General features: G+C 63.9%; 2 protein-coding genes across 2 annotated transcripts in view; one reads left to right on the forward strand and one right to left on the reverse strand.

Moving 5' to 3' along the window:
• Positions 1–10,718, forward strand: part of MYO1E (myosin IE) — an 86,038-nt gene extending 75,320 nt beyond the window's left edge. The window contains exons 16-28 of the mRNA XM_029070831.1: positions 102–183; positions 1,811–1,917; positions 4,386–4,484; positions 4,737–4,881; positions 5,163–5,277; positions 5,907–6,076; positions 6,220–6,365; positions 6,622–6,768; positions 7,155–7,312; positions 7,461–7,553; positions 8,664–8,874; positions 9,368–9,537; positions 9,890–10,718. Coding sequence (XP_028926664.1) covers positions 102–183; positions 1,811–1,917; positions 4,386–4,484; positions 4,737–4,881; positions 5,163–5,277; positions 5,907–6,076; positions 6,220–6,365; positions 6,622–6,768; positions 7,155–7,312; positions 7,461–7,553; positions 8,664–8,874; positions 9,368–9,537; positions 9,890–9,966 — 1,720 coding nt within the window. The 3' untranslated portion in view covers positions 9,967–10,718. The remainder of the gene's footprint in view (positions 1–101; positions 184–1,810; positions 1,918–4,385; positions 4,485–4,736; positions 4,882–5,162; positions 5,278–5,906; positions 6,077–6,219; positions 6,366–6,621; positions 6,769–7,154; positions 7,313–7,460; positions 7,554–8,663; positions 8,875–9,367; positions 9,538–9,889) is intronic.
• A 1,476-nt stretch (positions 10,719–12,194) lies between these two features.
• CCNB2 (cyclin B2) lies at positions 12,195–20,255 on the reverse strand. The gene is made up of 9 exons (XM_007656132.4): positions 20,162–20,255; positions 16,933–17,067; positions 16,415–16,537; positions 15,402–15,578; positions 15,132–15,290; positions 14,562–14,798; positions 13,537–13,677; positions 12,779–12,889; positions 12,195–12,526 (listed from the first exon to the last, which is right to left on the reverse strand). Exons 1-9 carry the CDS (start codon positions 20,183–20,185, stop codon positions 12,416–12,418), a joined length of 1,218 nt encoding a protein of 405 aa, XP_007654322.1. The 5' UTR covers positions 20,186–20,255; the 3' UTR covers positions 12,195–12,415.
• Positions 20,256–20,457: the final 202 nt, after the last annotated feature.

Here is a 20,457-nt window from a genome sequence, read left to right on the forward strand (position 1 = left end):
GGTTTCCCAGATATGGCAGGGACCCGACCGAGTTGGGGGGTGGGGTTGGTGTCTGGCCATCCCCCTCCCCCCCCCGACCTCCCCACTGCCGGTGTTTCCAGGCCCTTCATCAAGTCCCTGTTCCCAGAGAGCCTCCAGGCCGAAAAGAAGGGCCGCCCCACCACGGCCGGCAGCAAGATCAAGGTGCGTCACTCGGGGAGGGGGCCGGCCCTCGAGCCGACCAGCGGCAAGTGGGTGTGGGAAGGTGGGGGGCACGCGCTGGGCCGGGAGAGGGGACTCCAGATTACGCCCAGGTCTGAGGTGAGAGTCACTTTGTCTCCGACATCGGGCTCGGGACGCTTGGAGGAATCCCGAGACGGTCATCCTCCTGGACCTCCCGCTGCCACCTCAAGGGAACGGGGATAGGGGCATCTGGAGGGTGTCCTCCCGGCACCTCGTGCTCAAAATGGCAAAAACTGACTTCCTCACCCCTCTCCACCCCGGGCGGCAACGCCACCGCCCTCCCGACAACCTGGGGGACCGTCTTTGACTTCTCTCTGTCTTTTGCTTCTCACGCTGGTTCTCTTTCCAAATCCTGTCCGTTTCTCCTCCGCGACATTTCCCGGATCCATCCCTTCCCCTTCACTCAGATACCGCCTTCGTGGCCCAAGTCCTCCTCCCTTCCACGCGGGACTATTGCCTCTGCCTCCCCCTCATATCCGACAGTGACTCTCCCCTGCTTCGAAGCCTTATTGAAGGCCCATCTCCTCCGAGAGGCCTTCCCTAAATCCCCTTTCCTCTCCTCCCACTCCTTTCTGCATCGCCTAGACTTGCTCCCTATATTCATCACCATTAATGTCCATATCTGTAATATATTTATATTGATGTCTGTTTCCCCCGCTAATAATAACAATAATAATAAGGTATTTGTTAAGTGCTGTACTCAGCGCTGGGGTGGATACAGGCAAAGCGGGTTGGACACCGTTCTTGCCCCCGTGGGGCTCATTTTCCAGATGAGGTAACTGAGGCACCGAGAAGTGGAGTGCCTTGCTCAAAGTCACACAGCAGACAAGTGGCAGAGCCTGGAGTAGAACCCGTGACCTTCCGAATCCCAGGCCCGTGCTCTATCCCCTACCCCATGCTGCCGTGGACTGTGAGCTCACTGTGGACAGGGAATGTGTCTATTATTGTATGGAACTCTCCCAAGCACTCAGTACAGTGCTCTGCACACAGTAAGTGCTCAGTAAATATGACGGACCGACCGACCGACCCGCTGGCCTTCTGGGCTCCAGCCGCCCCGGCCCTTCTTTCCAGCTGTGCACAGTCCTCTCCCCTCCCCGCTCCCCGAGTCCGGCGCAGATACACACTTGCTCCCGTGTCTTTGCACACGTCCGCAGAGCTGCTGGATGCCGAGATCCCCGGGGCGACCCACCTCCCGGTCGGTCTTCCCCTGCCTGTCCCCCCACCCCCCGCTTTCCTCTGACCCAAAGAATCCCAATCCCCCTGCCGACCGCAAGCCTCTGGAGGACAGGGACTGCGTCTGTGAGCCATCTTCTCGAGTGCTTAGTCCTCAGTAGGTACCGTTGATGGGGACGATGGGCAGGTTGGCAAGAGGAGGGTGGGCTTTACCGGTGGTGCCGGGCACTGGGAGAGACCGGGGCTCCGCCGCCTCCTGCCTTGGCACCGGTCGCTTGGCCCGAGCCGAGGTGCCGGCCTGTGCCAGCCTGTCCGGGCTCCCGATCGGGGGCCGGCCCGAACCGGTCTCCCCGCGCCCGCCGCCCGGCCGGCTGCCTGCCTGCTTGGGCTCCACCTGGCTACTCGGGGTTTGCAGAAACAAGCCAACGACCTGGTGGGGACCCTGATGAAATGCACCCCGCACTACATCCGCTGCATTAAGCCCAACGAGACCAAGAAGTCCCGCGACTGGGAGGAGAGCAGGTAAAGGGGGCGTCCGCCGCGGGGCCGGGGAGGCGAGCGGGGCCGAGGACGGGAGGCCACGGGGCTGGACCGGGCTCCCGTCCCTAGAGCCGGTGAAGAAGGGCTAGGGGTCGCCCGGGCCGGGAGCCGGGGCCGTGGCCGTCACCGGCCGGAGCACAGCTCGATGTCGTTCTTCCCCCTCCACTCTTCACCGAGTTTTCGAACCCTCCGGTCAGCCCCGGGACCAGCCCGCGGAACGCTCGGTGGTCCCCGACCGGCGGAGGGATAACGGCCAGTTGGGCGTGTGGGCTTTTTCCGTCCGCCCCAGCGCCACGGCCCAATCCCCCCCTCCCCGCCCCCCCAGACGGAGCTCGGCTCCAAGCCTTTACGGGGTGGCAGAGCGGCCTGGCGGAAAGAGCGTGGGGCTGGGAGTCAGCTGTCTGCTGTGTGACCGTGGACGGGTCACTTTGCTCCTCTGGGCCTCCGTTTCCTCATCTGTAAGTTGGGGATTCGGTACCTGTTCTCCTTCCTGCTTAGACTCTGAGCCCCATCTGGGACAGAAACTGATTTCTATCTATACCAGTACTTAGAATAATGCTTGACACAAATGCTTAACAAATATAATAATGACACCGGCCAGTTGTTGTCCCGGCCACCGAGGGCTAGTGTAGAGGGAACCGGCTCTAATTAAAACACACAGAATGGGGATTAGACGCAGGGAAGGAGTTGCCGACTGTCGGGAAGGGCAAATCCCGGAGTGTACGTTCTTCCTCTTATTCATTCATTAGATCGTATTTATTGAGCGCTTGTGGGCGCAAAGCACTGTACTAAGCGCTTCGTCGCGTCAGTCCCCCCCCCCCGGCTCCACTCTCGGACCCACCGCCTCTCGGTCCACCGGAGCCCATGGCAGGGGCAGCCGGGAGCGGGGCGGGTGCACCGGACACCAGCCGGACCCACCTTCAGTCTCTCGGTCCACCCCTGGGGGCTTATGGGTAGCGGGGGTGGGAGCGCTCCACTCTCCCCCTCCGAATACGAGCGGGTCACCCCGGGGGAAAACTGCCGGCCTTCCCCGGGCTGTGGGTCTCCTCCCGGGACTCGGAAGCCTCCGGGCCGCAGGACCGGCTCTCTGGAACTGCCGGCCGGCGAGGCCATCCCCGCCGTGGCCCAGCCCCCCATCTCCCTTGCTCTGAGCCCTCGGCCGCAGGATTGGAGCCGGGCCTTGGTCACGCCCCAGGTCCCTGGGTTTCAGAACCAGACTGGGGCGTTGGCCGAAGGAAACCCGTGGACGCCTACACTCACGCTCGTCTGGCGGATGGGAGGAGTCGGGGGGGGTCGTTCGGCCTCCCGCCCGACGCTTAGGGTGCCATTTCCCGGGCCGAGGCCACCGGTCCGGAGGGAGGGGTGGGGTCACCCGCGGGCCGGCCCCAACCCAAGCCGCCATCCCGGCAGCCTCGTCCGTTCCCCGTTGCAGAAATGGGAATTTTTCCTTCTTCTCCCTGCCCGAAAATGTGTTTCCGTGTGGCCGGTGGCCCAGACGGCCGCTCGGCTCGCACTCGGGGTCGCTGCCGTAGCCCTCCTCGACCTCCTCAAGGTCAGCGGCTGTGGGAGCCCTGCAGAGGGCTTGTCCCAGAAGGAGCGGGGAAAGGGTGGGCCGTCCGGAACAGGTCGGCGCAGAGGACCGCAGGGCTGAGCTGCGGGAGAAGCTAGAAACGGGGGAAGACTGGGATTTTTTCCATCGACTGATTCACAGATATCATCATTATAAAGGGAGAGGGAGAACAGGCATTGAATCTTCCTTTTACAGATGAGGAAACTGAAGCCCAGAGTAGTCGAGTGACTTGTCCAAGGTCCCATAGCAGGCAAGCGGCCCAGTCAGGATTAGAACTGGGGCCCCCCCGACTCCCAGGCCCGGGTTCTCTCCGCTGGGGCCGAAAGCATTAATGGGTGGCCCGGTGGGGCCTGGGCAGGCCCCTGGCCCCGGTCAGCCCAGGCCGAGCGAAGGTGGACTGCTTATGCTCTGGTGGGATAATGAAGCCTTACACAAGCCTAGCCCGCCCGGCTCAATTACACGTGTTCCGGAGACCAGAATAGCGTCTCTTACCAGAATTACCCGGGGCCTGTGGCTTCCGTGCGCCGAGCGGCGGGGCCCTCTCGGACACTTCTGCGCGAATCTTTCCATTAGCGCACCTCAGCACTGCCAAGTTAGAACAGTTCAGAACAGAGAATCCTTGGGGTGGCATTGCGAGAGGATTGCCGGGGAGCGGGAGGCCGTGTGTGTGTGACCACCCACTCCGGGGGTGCGCCCCGAGTCGGCCTCTCCCCTGCTTGTCCCCCGACCCTTCTGCTGCTCAGCGTCTCCCCCCGACCACCAGCGGCCGGGGTCACGGGCAAGGGCGAGGTGGGTGCGGAGCGGGCAGCGCGGGGGGCGAGATGGGGCCCGGGCACCCATCTCCCCTGTGTTGTGTCTCGGTCCGGCCCCGCGCCGGCAGGGTGAAGCACCAGGTGGAGTACCTGGGTCTGAAGGAAAACATCCGCGTGAGGAGAGCCGGGTACGCCTACCGCCGCGTTTTCCAGAAATTCCTGCAGAGGTACGGGGCCGGAAGGCCGGGAGGGCACCCCTTCCCCGGATCCCAGGCCGGCTGCCGAGTGGCCCTGGGTGGGTGTCCCGCCCCGGCTCCCTGTCGTCCCCTCTGGACTCGGTCACTCGTGCCCGCCCGGGACCCTCCCGGAGGACTGTCCTCGGAAGCACCCGGTTGGGACCGGAATCCTGGGGGCGTGGGGGGGAGCGAGGGGAGGACTCTGCTCACCAGGACCGAGCGCCGTCCCCGTCCCCGCCCCAGGTACGCCATCCTGACCAAGGCCACGTGGCCGGCCTGGAAGGGGGACCAGAAGCAGGGCGTCCTCCACCTGCTGCAGTCGGTCAACATGGACGCCGACCAGTACCAGCTGGGGAGGAACAAAGTCTTCATCAAAGCCCCCGAGTCCGTGAGTGCGTGGGTGGCGGAGCCCTGCCGGGGGGCGGGGAGGGGACCCTCAGTGGCGGGAGAACGGGCCGGAACGGTGGGAACGGGGAGGTGACGGGTGACCTCCGGGTCACACCGCCAAGCGGGCAGGCCCACGGGAACGGGATGGCCGGGGGAGGGAGCCCGAGTCGGCGGCAGCGAGCCGGGCACACCGGGGCGGGGGGTGTCTGCCCTGGCAGCGCGGGGCAGCGGGAGGGATGGGGTGGGGAGGAAGGAACCCTGACGCCGTCTCTCGTCGCGCAGCTGTTCCTGCTAGAGGAGATGAGGGAGCGGAAGTACGACGGCTTCGCTCGGGTGATCCAGAAGTCTTGGAGGAAGTTTGTGGCCCGAAAGAGATACGTACAAATGAGGGAAGAAGGTGCGTGGCCCGGGTGCCTACTGCGTGCGGACCGTTGGGCCGAGTGCCCGCTGCTTACTTGGGGGCTACGCAGCGGAGTGGAAGATAAGGCCCCTGCCCTCCTACAGCTTCCTGTCTAGTGGGGGAGTCCCGGGTCACGGGGAAGCAGCCCCAGCCTTTTCCAGACCTCACGGTGGGCGGTGGTAAAGGGAGGAGATGAGATGAAGCGGTGCGGCCTAGTGGAGAGAGCACGGGCCCGGTGGTCAGAAGGACCCGGGTTCTACTCCCGGCTCCGCCACTTGCCTGCTCTTTGACCTTGGGCAAGTCGCTTCACTTCTGGGCCTCAGTTCCCTCATCTGTAAAATGGGGATTGAGACCGTGAGCCCCCTTTGGGGCACGGACTGTCTACTCCAGTGCTTAGTACAGTGCCTGGGACAGAGTAAGCGCTTAATAAGCATCATTTACAAAGAAAAACCGGTCAGGAGCAGGAAGTCCCAGGAGTTAAGCCAGAAACGGTCACCCAGAGCCCGAGGGGGCGGTTTGAGGAGGGGCCGCGTTCTTCAAGTGGGAGTGGGACGCCCGCCCCTGGACCGCCCTCCCGCCGACCCCCGCCGTCGGGCCTGACCGCTCGCCCCTCGCCCCGTCCCCAGCCTCGGACCTGCTGCTCAACAAGAAGGAGCGCAGACGCAACAGCCTCAACCGGAACTTCGTCGGCGACTACATCGGGCTGGACGAGCGCCCGGAGCTGCGCCAATTTGTGGGCAAGCGGGAGAAGATCGACTTTGCCGACACGGTCACCAAATACGATCGCAGGTTCAAGGTAGGGGCCCCAGCCGCCCCAAGCCCAGCCGCGTGTCCCCCTCCGTCTCCGGCCAGCCGCGTGGACCGGCGCGGGCCCCGGGGCCTCCGCCCCTCCGGCGTGGGCTGGCCCTGCCCCTGACCGGCCACCCCCTCGTGCGGCAGGGCGTGAAGCGGGACCTGATCCTGACGCCGCGCTGCCTCTACCTGATCGGTCGGGAGAAGGTGAAGCAGGGCCCCTCCAAGGGCCAGGTGCAGGAGGTGCTGAAGCGCCGGATGGAGGTGGAGCGGATCCTGGCCGTGTCGCTCAGGTCAGCGCGGCGCAGCGGGGTGGGACGGAGGGGGCTCCTGCGGGGGTCGGGCCCGCGGGGTCCCCCAGACCAACCCCGCCTCCCGCCCGACCTGATCCGCGGGCCTGTCCGTTCAAAATACCCATGCGGCACTCAGACCCGCCGTACACGATCACACACGGCACAGCCCCGCCCGTAGCGCGTGCCCGCAAGTGCGGACGGCCAGAGCCGGGCGCACCCGCGGGTCACGGCTCACGTCCGGGCGCGCTCTCCCCAGCCCGCTGCAGGACGACCTCTTCATCCTGCACGAGCAGGAGTACGACAGCCTGCTCCAGTCCGTCTTCAAAACGGAGTTCCTCAGCCTCCTGGCCAAGCGCTTCCAGGAGAAGACCCAGAGGCCGCTTCAGCTCTCGTTCAGCAACACGTGAGTCGGGGTGGGGCCCGGGGCTGGGTTTTAGTACCTTTCACGTCCCCCGGAAAGCCTTCGGGGGGTGGGTCGGAGAGGCCGGACGGGAGCCGGGGAAAACCTAGAGGGACGAGGGAGGCAGGTGGGAGTTGGGGGAGAGCGGAGGTGGGAGGGGGCAGAAAACTGCTCCTGTGGCGGAGGAAAGGCCCAGCCCAGCGGGCAAAGTATCACCCTACCCCTGGCCTGGCCCCAGGACCCCCACCGCCCCCACCCACCCAGGACAAAGTCCCGCCCAACATCCCCTAGCGGAGCCCGGACCCGTCCGGCCCGGTCCAGACCACCCGCCCCGCTTCCGCCCCTAACGCTCTCCCCGTCCCCCTCCACGGCGCCGCGCGGGCCGCCAGGCTGGAGCTGAAGCTGAAGAAGGAGAGCTGGGGGCCGTGGAGCGCCGGAGGGTCTCGCCAGGTGCAGTTCCAGCTGGGCCAGGGGGACGTGGCCCTCCTCAAACCCAGTAACAAGGTGCTGCAGGTCAGCATCGGGCCCGGCCTGCCCAAGAACACCCGTAAGTGCGGTGCCCCGCGCCGGGGCGGGGAGTGGGACCGGCGCCGGAAGGCGTGGGGGGAGAGGGGCGGGGGAGGCGTCTGAGGGAGGGCCGGGCCACCCGCCCCCGGCCCTGACGGTGCCGGTGCCGGATATCTGTGTCCGTCCAGGCCCCACGCGGAAGAACACGGTCCAGGGCCGGGGCTTCCCCAGTGCGGCCCAGAACCCCACGTACCCGCTGCGCGCTGCTCCCCCACCTCCAGGTAAGGGCCCGCCGGTGCCGTCGCGGGCGCGGGGACGTGGGCCGGGGCGCGGGCCTTCACCCGGGGAGACTTGGGCCGGACCCCTGGCGCCGGTGAGGCCATGAAGGCTGCCCACGCCCGCCTGTGCCGAGGGAGCCGTTACACCTTGTCGCGTCGAGGCCCCCTGAGCGGCGAGCTGGCCGCGAACCAAGCCCAAAACCCAAGGGCCGGGCACCCTTCCCACCCAGACTTGTCTGCTCCCCGGAATCAGGGCCAGGCAGGGCTGCCAGCTCCACGTGGGCGAGGGGTCCCGAGCCAGCGGACAGCGGGGCAGCGGCTGGGAGCTGGGCCGAGGGCCTCCCCGCCGCCCACCCCTGCTCTGCCTACCTCCCTGGCGCCGGACTGCCCCGGCCCAACGGGGTCTCTGGGGGGGCAGCGGGCAGTCCTGGGATGGGAGGCGCCCAGCCACCTTCCTGGGAGTCACCGCACGGGTCCTCCCCGCTCTCCCCGTCCCTCGAGGCCCCGCCCCCACGGGGAAGGCTCTGGTAATCGCTTCAAAAACAAGCTGGTTTCGAGGTCCCCCGGGAGCCGGGGCCGGCCCACAGGCGGCCGCAGGGGCCCCACGTGCCCGTCCGACGTTCTGCCCTCTCCCTGAACCGCGTCGGCCCGCCGCCGTCCGTTTCCCGCCCGGCCCTCCTAGCCGAAAGGATTAACCCGGGGTCCGGGCTTCCTGGGGGGCGGGAAGTGCTGGCCTCGCCGGGTGGGCCCGGGGCAGCCGGGGTCAGGCACCTTCGTGGGGACGGATAGAGTACGGTCGTCACTCGGGACGACCGGCCCGAGCGTCCTTCCGGGCCCAAACCTGGCGTTACGAGACGCGGGCACCGGGGAAGCGGGGGTTCGGGGCCAACGGGTGGTTGGCAGAACCTCTCTCCGCTCCCTGCGGGCTCTCATCCCCGACCCCGCCTTTCTGGGCCGGGGAAGGTCAATCCAGTCAATCCCCTGCCTCCGAGCAGGCCTCGCCCGGAGATCGGGGTCAAGCGCAGAGGTTCCCGAGGGCTGGGAATCTCGGCCCGAGCTCGCCGAGCGGCCCCCCGAGCCGGACCCTCACCCCCAACCCCCGTCCCGCCCCAGGTCACGGCCACCACCAGAACGGTGGCATCAAAGGCCCCGGGTTCGCGCCTCGCCCTCAGGCGCCCGCCAACCAGCGGACCAATCAGAAGACTCTCTACACGTCCATGGCGCGCCCGCCCCTCCCTCGGCAGCTCTCCTCGGGCTCCGACCGTGTCTCCGCTCAGCCCGAGAGCCTGGATTTCCTCAAGGTCCCGGACCAAGGGGCAGCCGGGTAAGGTTTTCCGGGGGACGTGGCCCTCCTCCTCCCCGACGGTGGGCTCCCGCTGTTTCCCCAGCTCCTCCCACCGTCCCAGTCGGGCCGGGCTCGGGAGTTGTGGGATTCGGTCGTTCCGTCGGCGGTAGCCATCGAGTGCCCGGGAAGGAACTCTGTGACTAGAGGGAAGGGAGAACGGGCGCATCCGTGTGTGTGTGCGCGTGGACGATTTAAACAGAACTCTCCTAGAGGCAGAAAAAGCACCCCCCTCCCTGGGTCGGGGTGCAGTCAGTGCTCGGGCCTGGCAGCCGTCGCCACGGAAACCCGAGTCCACCTAGTCCACATCCGGGACCTGATCTGTGGCATCTCCCCCCCCCCCCCAAATCATCCCCAAACCCCGGGCAGGGAAGAGGGTGCGCAGCAGGGCTCGGAGAGCGGGAGGGAGCGGACCGGTCCGGAGCCCCCGGCGGGCTCTGACCCTCGGGCCCGGCGGCCCGCCCGCCCTCCGCAGGGCCCGGAGGCAGACGACGAGCCGACCCCCGCCCGCGGGCGGCCGACCCAAGCCTCAGCCCAAGCCCAAGCCGCACGTCCCGCAGTGCCGGGCCCTCTACGCCTACGACGCCCAGGACACGGACGAGCTAAGCTTCAACGCCAACGACATCATCGAGATCGTCAAAGAAGGTGATGCCGCCCTTCGTTCACCGACGCGCGCCCCCCCCCCCACCCCAAGTCATCGAGTCCATCCCCCCCCCCCCCCAACCTCCCTGGGCAGGGTCAGGTGCTTCCCACTCTTCCCCCTTCAATCCAGCCCTGGACCGCACACCCGGCCCCCTCCCCGCTTATTTCTCTCTCCTCTCTCCCCACCTGAACCCATTCCCATATCCCAGCCCCACCACCCTTGTCCACCTCCCACCGGGTCCAAGTTCACGGGCCTCTCCCACCCTTAGCCCTGGTCCGCCGGCTGGGGTGGGAGAGGAGGGGAGGGGGTGGCGTGTTACCCTGGCTAACGGCAGCCCCCCGGTCCCCGATGCAGACCCGTCCGGCTGGTGGACAGGCCGGCTGCGCAGCAAACAAGGACTCTTCCCCAGCAACTACGTGACCAAGATCTGAGCGGGGGCCGGCCAGCCCGCCTGCCGGGGCCCCGGCGCGGCGGGCAGACGCGACACGGGACGTGGAACCTTCCTCCCCGTCCCCTCCACGACAGCACATTCCCGCCGTGGCCCGGGCATCCCGGGTGGAAGCCCAAGGAGCCCGCAGCCCCTGCCCGTTACGCAACCCCCGTCCCCAGTGACGGGGCCACTGTGGCACTCGGCTGCGGGTATTTATTCTATTTAAGCCTGGGGCGCCCGAGCCGGACCCGGGGCGAACTGACCACGTGCCTGCAGCTGGAGAGTGCTCGGATTTTCTTCTTTAAGGCTTGGGTGCATTCGGTCCCCTTGGTTCCAAGGGGGGCTGCCCAGCCCCGGGCCGGGGGTCTCCCGCGCCTGGCGGGCTGAGGGCGGGGGCTCCCGTCGGAGCTCCGGGGCCGGGGCGGGCCCTCCTCCCCGGTTCCCGCACCCCAGCTTTGGGACGCCGTTCAAATGTGGCTGGCCCATGTTGGCGTGGGCTTTCACGCCGGCCGGTGCCGGCTGGACCTCTCTCTCTCCCCCTCCCTCCGGCCGTTCACGGACAGAAGGGCGTGGACGCCGCGGAGCGACCCGCGTGTTGCCAGCGGGGGCCGGGGGCGCCCGCCTCAGTCCACCGGCCGCCCCGCTCCTGCCGACCCCCGGGGCTGACGGCAGGCTCGCCGCTCGCACGCCCCGGAAGGGGCCGGGGCGATCCCGGTGAGGGAAACACCTCCCCAAATAAACACAGGAATCAGGGCACTGCCTCCTTCCTTCTGGGCCAGCCCCCCGCGGCGGGTCCGCTCGGGCAAGGGGGAGGAGTGGGTCTCCCCCTCCCCCTGGCCCCGAGCGGCCGAGCAACGGACGCAGTCCGGCGGTGGGGCCTGACACGACCCACCCCGACTCTCCCTCTCTCCCCAGCTCCCGGAGGGTCCCTGGTCTTGCGGGAGGGCTGAGGACGAGATGGACAGCCTGTCCCTCCCCTTTAGTTGCAGATGGGCTGCCCACGACCCACCCCCCGCCGTCGGGGAAGGTGGAAGGGCTGCAGTTTCGCTCGGTGCCCGGCTCCCTTACGTCGTAGCTACCCCAGCGCTTAATGCGGAGCGAGCGTTGGTCACTGTGTCCGAGCTCAGAGGAGGACAGTCACCTTCCTCCCGGGAATCCGGGCCGGAGGCCAGCGGGGCGTAGCCACGCGCCATCCACAGATGGGGCTGGGTGGAGGGTTTAGGGGTGAGTCCCCAGCCCTCCGTAACCCCGGAGCGGATCAACCGTCACCCCTAATTGCGACTTAGCCGAGAGGCGTGGGCGGCCCCACTCACAGCTCTCCTCGGCTGCGGCTCCGCTATCCTCTGCTGGCATCTGCTGGTGCTTGCAACCGGCACAGCTTCCTGTGGGAAAGGAGTCCTTTGGACCCTTGGGCGGGGAGGTTTTTTACCTCTGTGCTAGACCTACTGGCTTCAAGTTGCAGCGAGTGCCCCAAAACGGGGCGGGTGGGGGAACCTAACAATTCCTTGTTCGGTCTGTATTAATAATAATGGCATTTGTAAAACGCTTACCCTGGACCGAGCGCCGTTCTAAGCACCGGGGTAGATACAAGGTAGTCAAGTTGGACACAGATCCTGTCCCAGATGGAGCTCAAAATCTTTAGGCCGAGAGGTAACCGAGGTGAAGTGACTCGCCCAAGGTCACAGCAGAAGAGTGGTGGAGCTGGGATAAGTGCCTATGTCTTCTCACTCCGGGGCCCGGGCTCTAACGGCTAGGCCACGCTCCTTCCCCTGGCTTAGGCGGAGCAGTACCAAGCCCGGCTGGCCTCCAGAGGCACGGTGGCGGGCGTAGAGGACCCCCTTCCCCCTTCCTGTCCCGTGCCAGCCCCGCAGAAATCTTTCCCGTCCAACTCGGCTCCCAGTGGTGGTGTCTACGGTATTTGTTAAGCATTACTACGTGCCAGGGACTGTGCTAAGCGCTGGGGTAGATAACAAGGTAAGCAGGATGGACACAGTCCCTGTCCCACCTGGGGCTCACTGCCTCAATCCCCAATTTTACAGATGTAACCGAGGCACAGAAGTGAATCGACTTACCCAAGGTCACACAGCAGACACCTGGCGGAGCTGGGCCCGGAGCCCAGGTCCTTCTGCCTCCCGGGCCCGTGCTCCCCGGACTGGCTCCCTCACCCCCGGGGAGCAGGAGCAGCCCAGGGCGGGGGTCTGCCGCACACGCCGAGAGCAGGAAGCTCGCTTAAAAATCAGAGACTTTAATTTCCCCCTCTGGGAAGTTTAAATATTTTATACTTTGGGTTAGAAAATAAGCTTGCACCCGTTCCCCACGCCCACGTCGCTCGGGAGATTATTTACATAAGCAGCAGGTTCGCATCCCGAGGAGCCGAAAGTGCGGGGCTCAGGCGGTCGGTCGCTCTGGTCCCGGCCCCGGGTGCCCGCTGTAGCCCCGGGGTGCCCGCTCTAACCCCTGCCCAGCAAAGGCTGGGCTAGGTCCTGGATGGTTTTGGAGTTGAGTTGAGGGATGGTGCTGATTTTCATGAGCTTGCTGCTGGCGTACTTGTTTTTGACAGCCTGGAAGGGAGGGAGAAGAGGGTGGCATTGTGCAAAGGGGGGGAGGGGGTGCCAACGGGGGGCCCCCGGGCCAACCGCTCCCGGCCCCGGGGGGAGAATCCACCTCGCCCCAAGACCTAGGTTGCTACTCCCCTCCCCTTACGTGACCTCAGCCCCGGTCGGGGGTGGGAAGTAAAGAGAAGCAGAGGGCAGGAGAGGTCCATCCGTCCGTCCGTCCGTCCGTCCCCCCCCCCCGAGACAGACGGCACTTACAATGAATTTGTTTAAGTTTCCGTTGACTTTAGCCACGTTCTTGGCCATGTGCTGCATGACCTCCCACACCTCCTCCTCGCTGTAGCCAGTGTAGTACCGCTGCTTTGGGCTCTGGGAGCGAGCACAAGGGACAAAGTAAGGGGCACGCACAGAGTTGCGATATCGGTTCCACGCTGACCCTCTGCTGGGCGCTGGGGGACAGTCAAGGGGATCAGGTCGGACACACTCCCTGCCAAGCGATTTACAGGTGAGGAAATGGAGGCCCGGAGAAGTGAAATAATAATAATAACGATGGCATTATTTAAGCGCTTACTCTGTGCCAAGCGCTGGGGTAGATACAAGGTAATCAGGCTGTCCCATGGGGGGGCTCACCATCTTAATCCCCATCTTACAGATGAGGTGACAGGCACAGAGAAGTTGTCACTTGCCCAAAGTCACACAGCTGACACGTGGCAGAGGCAGGACTAGAACCCACGACCTGACTCCCAAGTCCGTTCTCTGTCCGCTCGGCCACGCTGAAATGACTTGCTCAAGGACGGCCGAGGCCCAGGACGGAGTCAGGACCGGAACCCCAGATCCCGAAGCAGGCCCGCTCTTCCACTCGGCCACGCTGCTTCTCCGAGGCGGAGGGGATCGGTCCAGAGATCAGGGTTTGCCCTCGTCGTCCGTGACAGGCACCCAGTCGGCACTCCACCCCTCCCCTTTCCCCTTGCCGTAGCACGACATCCCCCGACCCCCGGCTGGCGCCAGGCACTCACCCACTCGCCTTGACCCAGGATCTTCTGAGAGAGGCAGGAGGCCGCGGCGGCGACGGCGGACGGAGGGTAGTGCGCCATGTCGTAGTCGACGATGGTCAGCTCCATCAGGTACTTGGCCAGCGTGTGCTGTTCCGCGTCAGCCTGCGGGGAGACCCGGGCCCGGAGCCGTGAGGAGGGCGCAGCCGAGGCGCTCCGCGGGAAGAGCTGGCGGCTAGAAGCGTCCTCCTGCCCTCGCCCCCCGCGTCCTGGGCTGCCCCGTCTGGGGAGGGACAGGAGGCGGGAGAGACAAGGAAGGTGGCTCCTGGCTCGGCACAGTGGCCATCCCGCCTGAGCTTCTGCCTCACGCCACGAACGGCACCAGGATTCCGGGAAGAACCGTGTCCTGGCCGCCCTCCTGGTTAGGGTTGTAACATCCACCACCCCGGACTCTCGTTCATTCAATCGTATTTACTGAGCACTTACTGAGTGCAGAGCTCTATACTAAGCGCTTGGGAAAGTACAGCGATGAGAGAGACAGTACCTGCCCACAACGAACTCACGGTCTAGAAGGGGGAAGACGGGCAACAGAACAAGTGAACAGGCATAAACACAAATAAAATGACAGGCATATAAGTAAGTGTTGTGGGGCGGGGCTGGGGAGAATGAAGGGACTGAGGCGGTGACACGGAAGGGAGTAGGAGATGAGGAAAAGTGGCGCTTCGTCTGGGCAGGCCTTCACCACCCCCGATGTCCCCCCCAGTGACCCATCCGCCACCCCTGACTGCCCCACCGGCCAGTGACCCAGCACAGACCATCCACCATCCCTCACCTCACTCTTCCTTCAGGGACCCAACACAGACCCCACCCCTGCTGTAACACGCTTGTCCAAGGATGAACCCACAGGCTTGGCCCTGCCCAACTCCCCCCCACCCCCACCCCAAAGAAGGGAGGGTCTCGCAAGATCAGTCCCCGCCCGTCCCTTCCTCGTTAAGAGCCGTCCCGGGCACCGATCTGCAGCGACGCGACCTGCCCGGCAAAGCCCTCACCTCGCCCGCTTTGGACGCCCGCCTCAGGAAGTGGAGGGGCAGGGGCCGGCCCAGCTCAAACTTGAGCTCGCTCAGGATGAGGACCTCCATCTCCCTGATCTGGGAGCTGGTGTAGGTCTGGTCGGTGATGTAGACGAAGTCCCGGATATCCGGCGAGAAGATCTCCTCGTACTTGGAAGCCAGCAGCAGAGCCGTGACGCCGACCAGCTGAAGCTTCTTGCGAGACACCGGCTGAGCCTGGGGGCGGCGGGGGCGGACGGTGGAGGCGGGCGGCCGAGGAGGCCGGTAGCCCCCGCTTCTAGTGGCGGCCCGGACCCGAGCTCCCCGAGGCAGGTGGGGCTGGGGGAGAGCAGCCCACTCTCTCAACGGGGGCCCCCGGCTCGGACCCGCCGGTGACACCACCCCCGGAGGGCCGGCCTTCCACGCGACCGCTCTGGGGTCACCCTGAAGGCTCCTTGGGCCGGGAGGCCGCCGCCCGGCCCGAAGCCGCTGCCGTGTCGTCACCGGGGGCCGGGCTCCCTTGGCGAGGGCCCGCCTGCCGCCCCCCACGCCCCCAACCCCTCCGGCTACCTGTAAGAAGCGGTCCATGATGGCCACGCACATGTACAGCGTTTCCTGCAGCAGGCGGAACTTGGAGTGGACTTGCACCAACCAGTCCACCAGGATGGCACGCATGCGCCCGTTAAGCTCCCTGCCGTCCAGGAAGTTGGGGTGGATCGACTGCTGCACCTGGACGGGGGACGGCGAGGACGTGGCTGGGTGGACTGGGTTCGGCTGAGGGCCCGCGTCCGTGCGCCCACACCCCTCACTGTTCCCCCGTCCGGGGCGGGGGGACCCTACCTCCAGCTGCCGCAGGTACTGGTAGATCTCCTTGACGTAGTCGCTGCACAGCTGGGGGTTGCCCCCGTCCTCGCCGTCGATGTCCTCGACGCTGCAGAGAAGCTTGTCCGAGAAGGCCTGGCACAGGGCCTCTTCCGACATCGAGACGTCCATAGGGGCCGGCTCGGGAGACGGAGCCTGCGAGGAGGGCAGGGGGTGGGGGGGAGGGGCCTCGTGGTCACCGTAGGGCTGTTCTTGATTCTTTTTTTATGAATGGTTTTGGTTGAGCGCTTACTACGTGCCAGGCACCGGACTAAGCGCTGGAGTAGGTTGGACACAGTCCCTGTCCCATATAGGGCGCACAGCCTCCGCCGTAAAGCAGACGAGTGGCGGAGCCGGGGTTAAAACCCGGGTCCTTCAGTCTCCCAGGCCCGGCTCTGGCCTCTGTCACGCTGCTTCCGAGGCGGTGGGTGGCCAGTCGTTCATTCAATAGTATTTATTGAGCGCTTACTATGTGCAGAGCACTGTACCGCCCATTAACCGTCCCCACTAGGGAGACCCCTGCCATCGAAACCCTCGCCAATGGGGTTGGGGGGTTGGGGTTGGCCTCCAGGATGAGGTGGGGAAGCCACGGGACTTGAGGCGGGCCTGGGGCGCAGCTCGAGAACCGAGGGGGCTTTAGAGGATCGTGACCCTGGCCAGGCCGGCAAGATTCGTGAAACATTTGGGGGGTCCCTGGCCGGAAAGAACCACATTGAGGCCCCCCCCCCCCCCCCCCCAAGCACCGCCAAAGGAGAGGATCCTGGGGCATTCGGAGCATCTGAGGAGTCAATCTTGTCCTGCCCGGAGGTCGGAGGCCACGGATGTGAGGTCAGAGGTCGCCGGCCCGGCCCAGGTAACCCTCCCCGGTGGCCAAACAGACCCGCCAGGACGGGCGGCGCCGGCTTCCCGCGTTTCAATCACGCTCAATAGAGACCGATCGATCGGCCAAAGCGCGCCCGGCTCGGCATCGGGGCCGCCCAGGGAGTTCCCACCTTGGGTACGGCGGCTTCCTTCGGCACCGGCCTGCCGGGAACCGGGAGCTTGGGGGCAGTGACATTAGTGGCTTTGACGATTCCCTTTGTGGATGTTACAGGAAGCTTGGTGCTTCCGGCTTTCTGCGAGGGACAGAGGGAGAGAAAAACCAGCGTAAAATATAGAGTTTAGACTCCGTTCCTTCGGTATTAGGGTGAGGATGAAGACATTTTTGTGGCTCCCACTGAGGGGAGGGGGGGTCTTATAAAGGGAACGGGGGTAATTCCAACCCCTTCATCTCTTGCAGAGTGGACAGGCCTGACGCCATCACCCCAACCCTGGAGAGGCTGGGGCTCGTTCCCAGCGGCTGCCCCTAACCCTGAGGCAGGAAGGGGCTGCAGCTGGGGGTGGGCAGGGCCGGTCCCCGCCTCTCCGTTCTCCCCCCCACCGGGGAGACCCTCACATCCACCCCCACGCACAACACCCACCCCGCGGAAACCCCCTGGCCAGTTTTCCCAATCTGCCCCGAGGCCGATACCTTGGCTACTGGAACGCCTCTGTTGGCGACTTTGTTTCCGATTTCTCCTAGAGCAGGTCTGCCCCTTCGGACGGTGACGTGGCTCTTGGGTTTGAGTTGGATCTCCGGATCGGCGTTCTCCAACCCCCGAGAGGCCTGCGAACAGTCCACCGAGGCCGAATCGTCAGCCGAGACCGACCGCCAAGCTCAGCTGCGCCGCGGGTGGATTCATGGGCCTGTCTAGTGCCGGTTTTCCCGGGGACCCGTCAATCCCCGGCGCCGCCTTCAGCCACGGGAAAGGGACGGGCGGGGGCTCCTCTCCCACCCTGCTGGGGCCCTGGAAAATTGGGGGTCCAGGACCGGCATCTGGGGGGGGAGGTGAGAGGGCGGGGCCTTGGGTTGAGGGGGGTAACCGAGGCACAAGGCATGGGAGACTCTAGACTGTAAGCTCCTTATGGGCAGGGAACGTGTCCACTAATCGTTGTATTACGTTTCCCCATTTACATAGTACGGTGCCACGCACGTAATAAATGCTCAATAAATACCATTGATTCAGAGAGGACTAGTAGGCTCTCAAGTACTTAGAGAGCAGCACGGCATAGGGAATAGAGCACAGGCCTGGGAGTCAGAAGGTCCTGGGTTCTAATCCCGGCTCTGCCAACTTGTCTGCCGTGTGACCTTCGGCAAGTCACTTCTCTGCGCCTCAGTTCCCTCATCTGGAAAATGGGGATGGAGACTGTGAGCCCCATGTGAGGCAGGGACTGTGTCCAACCCGATCTGTGTCCACCCCAGCGCTTAGTACAGTGCCTGGCACATAGTAAGCGCTTAACAAACACCGTCATTATTAGAAGCAGCGTGGCTCGGTGGAAAGAGCACGGGTTTAGGAGTCAGAGGTCATGGGTTCTAATCCCAGCTCTGCCACCTGTCTGCTGGGTGATTTTGGGCAAGTCACTTCACTTCTCGGTGCCTCAGGGACCTCATCTGGAAAAAGGGGATGAAGACTGTGAGCCACACGGGGGATAACCTGATGACCCTGTATCTACCCCAGCGCTTAGCACAGTGCTCGGCACATAGTAAGCGCTTAACAAATACCAACATTATCATTATTACAGTGTTCTGCACACGGTAAGCATCGAATACATACCATCTACTCTGAGAGTATAACCAAGGCTACTTCTCGCCCACAGACAGTTCCACCCTCCCAAAGGTGGGTCAGATTTCCTTCAGCTTCCGGAGCGTCGGGGGCTTTTATCCTTCCACACCCACACATTTGGAAGTGGCTTCCTTAGCGGGGGTTCCTTCCCTCCCCTCAACACCGTTGCCTGACCCATCAGCCGAGAGATCGCGCCTAAGAAAAATCACTAAGCGTCCACACCAAGCTAAGCTCCGAGAGAGGGGCAGGGGTTAGGAAGCTTGCCCAAGAGGGGGATAAACCTGATGGAGAGGTCAGAGGAAACCGAGGTTTCCCGGAGGTTTTGCAGGTGACGGAGGGCTCGGGAAAAATTTATAGCCCCCCAATTCTGCTTCTCTCACCATCTTAGGTGGGGGTAGTAATAATGTTGGTATTTGTTAAGCGCTTACTATGTTAAGAGCACTGTTCTAAGCGCTGGGGGAGATACGGGGTAATCGGGTTGTTCCACATGGGGCTCACAGTTAATCCCCATTTTACAGATGAGGTAACTGAGGCACGGAGAAGTGAAGTGACTCACTGTGCCTCAGTTACCTCATCTGTAAAACGGGGATTGAAACTGTGAGCCTCACCTGAGACAAACTGAGTACCTTGTATCCTCCCCAGCGCTTTGCACATAGTAAGCACTTAAATACCACCCTTATTATCATTACTTAACACAGTGCCCTGCACGTATTAGGCGCTCAATAAATCATGACTCGGTGGAAAGAACACGGGTTTAGGAATCAGAGGTCACGGGTTCTAATCCCAGCTCCGCCCCCTGCCAGCTGTGTCACTTTGGGCAAGTCACTTCACTTCTCGGTGCCTCAGTGACCTCATCTGGAAAATGGGGATTAAGACTCTGAGCTTCCCGTGGGACAACCTGATGACCCTGTCTCTCCCCCAGCGCTTAGAACAGTGCTCAGTACATAGTAGGCGCTTTACAAATACCAACATTATTATTACTAGAAAATGCGATCACTCTTTATTGCTGTATTGTACTTTTGCCAGTGCTTAGCACAGTGCCTTAAGCGCTTAGTAAATAGGATGCAATGAGTGCTCCCGGCTCACCACTTGTCTGCCGTGGGTCCTTGGGCCAGTCACTTCACTTTTCTGTGCCTCAGTGACTTCAGCTACAAAATGGGGATTAAGTCGGGGAGGCCCCAGGTGGGACAGGGACTGGGCCCAACCCCATTTCCTCGCCTCCACCTCGGCGCTTAGCACAGTGCCTGGCACATAATAAGCGTGTAAAGATTAGCGCATTTGGGACACACAATCAGGAACACTAATTCTGCAGAGCAGATCCTATTCATTCATTCAATCGTATTTATTGAGCGCTTACTATGTGCGGAGCACTGTACTAAGCGCTTGGAATGGACAAATCGGTAACAAAGACAGTCCCTGCCCTTTGACAGGTTTACAGTCTAATCTTCCTCTAGTCTGAGAAGCAGCGTGGCTCAGTGGAAAGAGCCCGGGCTTGGGAGTCAGAGATAATAATAATAATGTTGGTATTTGTTAAGCGCTTACTATGTGCCCAGAGGTCATGGGTTCGAATCCCGGCTCTGCTGCTTGTCAGCTGGGTGACTGTGGGCAAGTCACTTCTCTGGACCTCAGTGACCTCATCTGTAAAATGGGGATGAAAACCGTGAGCCTCCTGTGGGGCGACCCGATGACCCTGCATCTCCCCCAGCGCTTAGAACAGTGCTCTGCACCTAGGAAGCGCTTAACAAATACCAACGTGATTGATCTAATCCTACTGCTAGGAAAAGTCCAGGGAAAACGGGGGAAGAGGCCGGCCCCCAGCCAGATGGACAGAGGCCACAAGGGTAACGGAAGAACCATTAGAAAGGTGGCATTGGACAGGACGTTTTGCAGAAGGTGCATCCATGGAGTCGCTCTGAATCGGAAACGACCCGACGGCCTCTCATAATAATAATAAAAAGGTCATTGTCATTAGTATTAATTGACCATTTAAGAAACCTGCTGGAGGATTTGGATGGGCGTCCGTCCCCCACCCCCACCTGGGGACGTGGTCCTGGCCTGAGCGCTTAGCGCAGGGCCCTAAGGCGTCGGCGGACTCACCGGGTGGCGTCGGAGCAGCGCCATGGCGGGCCGCTAGGGGTCGCAAGGAGCGGCGAAACCCGGACCCCGCCGCCACCTCCCGCTCCGCGCGCACCGCCTCGCGCTGCCCCCATTCAAATACCGCGCCGCTCGCGCCCCATTGGCTGCGCCGCCGCTCCAACCGCATTGGCTCGTGCCGCGGGGGCGGCGCCTCTGATTGGTCGAGCCCGCCGGGCCCGCCTCGCGCCGGCGCCCGCGCGGGGGGGGAGGGGGAGGGGCAGAGGTTGAGGGGGAGGGGCGGGGACCTCACCCGCGTT

Source organism: Ornithorhynchus anatinus, chromosome 8, assembly GCF_004115215.2.
Source record: "Ornithorhynchus anatinus isolate Pmale09 chromosome 8, mOrnAna1.pri.v4, whole genome shotgun sequence".
Lineage (NCBI taxonomy): Eukaryota > Metazoa > Chordata > Mammalia > Monotremata > Ornithorhynchidae > Ornithorhynchus > Ornithorhynchus anatinus.

Bases quoted from the DNA above. Each gene is read 5' to 3' on its own strand.
- CCNB2 (XM_007656132.4), bottom strand. From the start codon at position 20,185: ATGGCGCTGCTCCGACGCCACCCG. The intron at 15,579-16,414 runs GTGGGAACTCCC...CCCTCCTCGCAG, and splicing joins AGGAAGCCGCCGTACCCAAG to GCTCCGTCTCCCGAGCCGGC. The intron at 12,890-13,536 runs GTGAGTGCCTGG...GCTCGCTCCCAG, and splicing joins TCCTGGGTCAAGGCGAGTGG to AGCCCAAAGCAGCGGTACTA.